Below are 1,269 nucleotides of genomic sequence, written 5' to 3' on the forward strand. Positions count from 1 at the left end.
CAGGTGGAATACCACTCTTAAACACAGGTGGAATACCACTCTTAAACACAGGTGGAATACCACTCTTAAACACAGGTGGAATACCACTCTTAAACACAGGTGGAATACCACTCTTAAACTTCAGAGTGGAAACGAGGAAACACACCATCTTGATAAAAAGAGAAGGGCTGGCCTAAAAACAGACACTAAAACCCAGTGAGGAAATTACTGAGGAAACAGGGACCACTTTACTTAGGGAACACAGACAATACAGAAAGAGAAATGTGATAAAGCAAAATAAATCTTAGGGCAAAAAATTTAAAATGATGCCTTACGTAAACCAAAGATGAACATTCCTGCTGAGTATGAAAGTGTATGGGCCCTACAACCCCAGGTTTCCAAACACTAAGCCAGGATGATGAGGACTGCGAAGTAGGCCTGCACAACTTAGTGACACTGTGTCTCACACTCAACAGGAAAGGAGGGCTGGAAATACAACCCAACAGCAGAAGGCTTGCCTAGCGTGGACAAGACCCAAGGCTCGACCAGCAGTACTTGAAAAATATATATACTAAGTAAAATAAAAAGACAAAACTTCTTAAAAGCTGAGTTTACATCATTATATGCTATACTTAAGAAAATGCAGCCAACACTTACTTGTTATGTTGAAAGATTTCTAAGGCTACTTTTGCATCAACTTCCAGCGTTTCAAAGGGAAGGTCCCGAAACATTAAACCATGGGCATCTTTTGTTAAAGAACGCAGGTTCTCCTGGGGGAAAAACAAACAAACAAACTGCTAGAAACCATTCACCCAAAATCTTTTCTCCATAAGTCACAAAGACAAAACCACATACTTAGTGCTACAGATCTTCGCTTAAAAGAAGGAAAAACTCATTTATGAAGACCCTTTTCATTCACAATATTTTTTCAATCTTTCCAATTTCACAAACTAAAAATCTTGTAAAATAGTAAAACTGTTAAAGATAAATCTGCAAAGAAAATCTTAACACTTCACCCAAAATATACAAACAAATATTTACTAAAATTATAACACAAGTAGAAACATTAATAAGCAGCAAGGCATAAAAGACTACATACTGTGTACACATGACTAAAACTATGTTCAATAAATGTAAGAAACGACGCTGAGGGGCTGGAGAGATGGCTCAGAGGTTAAGAGCATTACCTGCTCTTCCAAAGGTTCTGAGTTCAATTCCCAGCAACCACATGGTGGCTCACAACCATCTGTAATGGGGTCTGGTGCCCTCTTCTGGCCTGCAGGCATACAT

The 1,269-nt window shown here is 38.8% G+C and overlaps 1 protein-coding gene across 2 annotated transcripts in view; it reads right to left on the reverse strand.

Annotated features, from left to right (window-relative positions):
* The window catches only part of Mrpl39 (mitochondrial ribosomal protein L39), a 20,925-nt gene that overhangs the window by 11,555 nt on the left and 8,101 nt on the right, over positions 1–1,269 (reverse strand). For both annotated transcript variants that reach the window (XM_005345282.2, XM_005345283.2), the window contains one exon: positions 637–749. In XM_005345282.2, the coding sequence (XP_005345339.1) occupies positions 637–749 (113 nt within the window). The remainder of the gene's footprint in view (positions 1–636; positions 750–1,269) is intronic.

Source organism: Microtus ochrogaster, chromosome 2, assembly GCF_000317375.1.
Source record: "Microtus ochrogaster isolate Prairie Vole_2 chromosome 2, MicOch1.0, whole genome shotgun sequence".
Classification (NCBI taxonomy): domain Eukaryota; kingdom Metazoa; phylum Chordata; class Mammalia; order Rodentia; family Cricetidae; genus Microtus; species Microtus ochrogaster.